Source organism: Theobroma umbraticum, unplaced genomic scaffold (genome assembly GCF_002168275.2).
Source record: "Theobroma umbraticum cultivar Fairchild unplaced genomic scaffold, ASM216827v3 scaffold_130.0, whole genome shotgun sequence".
NCBI classification, from domain to species: domain Eukaryota; kingdom Viridiplantae; phylum Streptophyta; class Magnoliopsida; order Malvales; family Malvaceae; genus Theobroma; species Theobroma umbraticum.
Window position 1 is genome coordinate 7,303,134 of NW_018397264.1, and position 4,658 is coordinate 7,307,791.

General features: G+C 36.3%; 2 protein-coding genes across 2 annotated transcripts in view; one reads left to right on the top strand and one right to left on the bottom strand.

The window, feature by feature from the left end:
• The window catches only part of LOC110421771 (major allergen Pru ar 1-like), a 1,410-nt gene extending 721 nt beyond the window's left edge, over window positions 1-689 (top strand). The window contains exons 2-3 of the mRNA XM_089784352.1: window positions 116-273; window positions 368-689. Of these exons, the coding sequence (XP_089640478.1) occupies window positions 140-273; window positions 368-662 (429 nt within the window). The 5' untranslated portion in view covers window positions 116-139 and the 3' untranslated portion in view covers window positions 663-689. The remainder of the gene's footprint in view (window positions 1-115; window positions 274-367) is intronic.
• Window positions 690-2,350: 1,661 nt separating this feature from the next.
• On the bottom strand, window positions 2,351-3,276 carry LOC110421615 (major allergen Pru av 1-like). Its single transcript, XM_021435238.2, has 2 exons — window positions 3,000-3,276; window positions 2,351-2,893 (listed from the first exon to the last, which is right to left on the bottom strand). Exons 1-2 carry the CDS (start codon window positions 3,181-3,183, stop codon window positions 2,595-2,597), a joined length of 483 nt encoding a protein of 160 aa, XP_021290913.1. The 5' UTR covers window positions 3,184-3,276; the 3' UTR covers window positions 2,351-2,594.
• Window positions 3,277-4,658: the final 1,382 nt, after the last annotated feature.

A 4,658-nucleotide genomic window follows, 5' to 3' on the forward strand; every position in this document is an offset into this window, starting at 1 on the left:
TATAGTTCAAGCTTCCCCGTATTTGAGACAAACCATGAACTCTTATTAGCAATCAGAAGGGCACATGGACCGACAACTATAAAAACTAAAAAGCAGTAAAAAAAATTTTTTGTAGTTGTTCAAGCTTCCACCAACCCAGATGTTCAAGGCATTTGTTCTTGACTCTGACAACCTCATCCCAAAAATTTTGCCACAGGCTATCAAGAGTGTTGTTACCCTGGAGGGAGATGGAGGGGCTGGAACCATCAAGCAAGTTAACTTTGGCGAAGGCTAGTTCACTTTTCCTTTCCCAACAATTTTTTTTTTTTACTAAGAACAGAATTAACATTGTTGAAACAAGTTTTTGGTGTGTATTTCCTGCAGGCAGCCAGTTCAAATACACGAAGCAGAGGATCGATGGCATTGACCAAGAAAAATTCACCTACCGCTACACTGTGATCGAGGGTGATGCTTTGATGGAGACACTGGAAAAAATCTCCAACGAGATCAAATTCGAGGCAGCATCTGATGGAGGGTCTGTGTGCAAGAGCAGCAGCAGTTACTACACCATTGGTGACATCAATATCAAGGAAGAGGAAATAAAGGCTGGAAAAGAGAAGGCATCGGGGATGTTCAAAGCAATCGAAGCTTACCTCTTGGCAAACCCTGATGCCTATAATTAGAATGCATTGTGTTTGTGTATGGTTGAATGATTGTCCTTTGTTTAGCATGGTTTTCCATGAGGGTATAGGTGCCTAATAAGAGCTTCTCAGTGTGATATCTAAGGATTTCTTGCAATGTTCATCAGGAATTAATATTAAATTTGGTTATAACGCTTTTACAATATTTGATGATATATATATATATGGTTTTCTTTTTCATTTTCACCATGCAAAGAATAAACAGTGACATCTTTGGGTCTCAACCTTCAACAGTCTATAGATGTTGACCCGATAAAACCCTTTTTTTTTTTTTTAATTTCATTGTATATAACTCAACTGCTATGACTTTTGGTGTTTCGAGCAAATACCCACAGATTCCAGGCATTGCTTTTCAACAATTTCACAATAATTATTATTAAATGAGTCAATTTTTGGGTACATAAAATATGAAGAAGTCCACTTATGCGGAAGTATTATTATATTAATAATGTATTTTATTTTGAAAAATGAGTTTTATTCTTCTACCACCGACAATGTCTAGACAAGTTTTTTACTTGATTGACAGAAGACTTTTGTGGTATACAGCACCCCGTGAGGGTAAATTTACTATACAATTGCCAAAGTTACACTGCACGTCAAACAAAGGCAGCAAGCAAAATCAGTAAAGCACTACAAAGGTCAACCAAAAACAAAGGATCCTACAAAGGAATTCACAAGAAAAAGCCTATGAGAAGCAGATCTCTTGACAAGCCCCTGTTTTTGGACGAGACGCAAGAGAACTCAGTAGCACAGAGCTGAAGCAAAAATCTCCCATCCGATGAAAGGTGAAGCAGCAAAACGAGCAAACCAAAGAGTCAGAAAACCAGAACATAAAACATCCTTCATCTGTTGATCAATTCACACACCTTTGCGCATACCAACTCACAAGAGAACAAACACCTTCAACACATTTCAGCCATCCTGGAAGCCTGTGGCTCTGATCATCATTGATTTGTCGTGGTTCCCTAAGAACACCTTGGAACACTTCAACCAGCAACATGAGGGGCATTCACACAATCCCACATAAAAGGTCTTCGAACATGAAGAAAGAGCTGACGCATGAAGCTCCTTTGAAATCCAACTTCCAGAATCGAAGACTCCACAAAAACAAGGCACGCTATCCAAAACAAACCTGCAAGACACCAGCAAAAAGACCTCATTGCATGAAAGGACATAGCCCTGCATTGGCGAACCATTGAAAACACACACAGCTGGGTAGCATCAAAACGAAACAAAAAGCAGAAAAACATAGTGGCATGAAGATAAAGATAAGGATGAATCCTCATCTTCACCTCTTCACCCCTTCACCCACCCCAAACGTACCAGCCTTCCAAGATTGAAACCTCCAACCCCACCCCTTCACCTTTTCCTCTCTCCCACATACATTCAAAAAAGAAGAGAAGCCCTTCCAATTTCTTCTTTTCCCCTGAAACGTTTGTTCATTTTCCTTTTCTCTTTTCTATATTTTTCCTTTTTTTCTTTATTCTTTATATTTATAATGTTAGCAAATAACCCCTAGCTGTTTAATGTTAAGTGGGACAACTACCCCCACAAGTCAATACGTATCTTCTATAATTTGAACATAATGACAATGCTTTTGTGTTAAATAAAAGCAGAGACTTGGGATCTGTTAACATCAATCTTCCTATGAAAATTATGTGAATTTTCAACATACAAAGTAAAATGAATGCCAATATTGCAGGTTAACCCAAATTTTTTGCAAGTAAAACATTGACATGTTTGTTGTTTCATATATCAAAGATTATACAACTCAAACTTTTTAAATTATAATGAAATACAAATGATCACACTCAGGGACCAACTTTATTTAACCAATCAAGGGAATATAAAAATTAAATCACACCATTAAAAACTGATGACATGAAGAACAGCAAGCAGGAGCTGAAAGGAAATTTAGTTGTAGGCATCAGGATTTGCCAAGAGGTAAGCTTCAACAGCCTTGTACATTCCCAAGGCCCTTGCTTTGCCTGCCTTAATTTGCTCTTCCTTGATCTCAATGTCACCAATGGTATAATACTTGCTGGTGCTCTTGCAAACTGATCCTCCATCTGGGCCTGCAACAAACTTGGTCTCGTAACTGATCTTCTCGAGTGTGTTCATCAAAGCATCACCTTCGATCACACTGTAGCTGTATGAGAAATTCTCTTTGTCTATTCCTTCGATCTTGTGCTTCACATACTTGAATTGGCTGCCTGCATTTGTTGCCAAGCAATTCAATAAAGCATTTATTACTTCGAGTAATTTACTTTGAAGTAGTTGCAAGAAATGAAAACTGAGGTAATTATGATGCAAACTAACCTTCACCAAAAGTAATCTTCTTGATACTTCCAGGCCCACCATCTCCTTCAAGGAGCTCAGAGCTCTTGATTGCCTGTGGCACAACCTTGGGGATAAGATTATCAGCATCAAGAACAAAGGCCTTGAACATCTTGGCTGGGGGAATTGAGGTAGCAACCTCCATTTCATAAGTGACAACACCCATGATGCTAAACTAGGAGTTTGGAAATGTTCAAATCAAGGAAGAAAAACAGGGAGAGAAAGGGGGAGGATTAACTCAGTGATTGAGGTGTGGGAAGAATTAAGAAGTAAGATGATATTTATAGACGGAGCTTTGAAGCTCAACAATTCAATTTCTTCAATTTTTAATTGGAAAAAAATCCAATTATGAATAGGAAACAGTTTACTTTTCAAAGAATTTGCACTAGTCAAAGAACGCACCCTATATGCGAAGAATAATTATCAAAATAAATCTCCAATGGATCATTTTAAATGTGGTACCGACCTCTGCCATATATTTGCTTGAGATTTATTGAAAAATGCTTACATGTATGCAGAGAGAATATCATAGCAAGGAAAGCTTCAGATTTGGACAATTAATAAAAGCTTAGCAAAGAGTACTTTTTCTGCACACACTTGCAGTGACCAAATAAACAATCAGCATATGATATTAATCGGTTTAGACATCTAGAAGGGAGAAAGGTAGGATCATGAAACACTTCCATTTGACCATTTCGTTATAAATGGTGCCCATGGGGCCTTTTGGCAGCAAAACAGGCTGCAGCATTTCAATATAATTAAGAGCAAAGAAAGATAGTTACTTGGACTATCTAAAGATGATTTGCTTCAGTTACTGTTTTTGCTATATTTAAGGAATGAAGTAAAATATGTGAATTTACAGGGCTAATGGAGCTTTGTCTTACTGCGACAGGTGTAATATTCTTGTCTTACCAAATCCTTAGTTTTGATTTCTTTCATTAGCTAGAAATCCCCTTAATTAGTTTTAAATGTATTGTTTTTATTAAATCTATAGTTTGGTGACTTGTTGACTTTCAGAATCTCAAAATTAAATATCTTAAATTTGGATACTTCTTGTTATGTAATTAAGAGTCAGACCAGCACATTTATACTTTAAACAAATCAATAATTTCTACGAAATAGTTGGTAAATATTCTTTAAAAGCAATAATTATGATTAATTGTAAAATTAGAGTGAGAAATCAAATCAAATTGAATCTAAAAAATAAAAAATAAAAAATAATTATATTATTATTTATAAAAATATTGAGTACATGTATAGATGTAATTTAAATAAAAAAAATCAAGAAGATTGACTTCATCTCATCAAGCTGTTCTTCTTCTTTTGTTGTGATCAGATAAGAGAGTCTCCCAAGCTTGACGGACGATCTTGAAAGCACTCTCAGTCGCTATCGAATCATTCTTGTTAGGATGGATGGACCAATAGCGCCACTTCTTTATAATGTTTCTTAATCGTTGCCAGATCAACGGAAGAATAATCTTCGATAAAAAGAATTGAATATAGGACTTCAGTATCATCTATTTTCATTTTTTGGCAAAGGCTTAGCATCGAATTAAACTTGTGAACAAGATAAGCTACAATATATTTCTGGACAATTCGTAACTCAGGGTTCAAATCAAGTGCTGCGAACCCTTGTTGGAT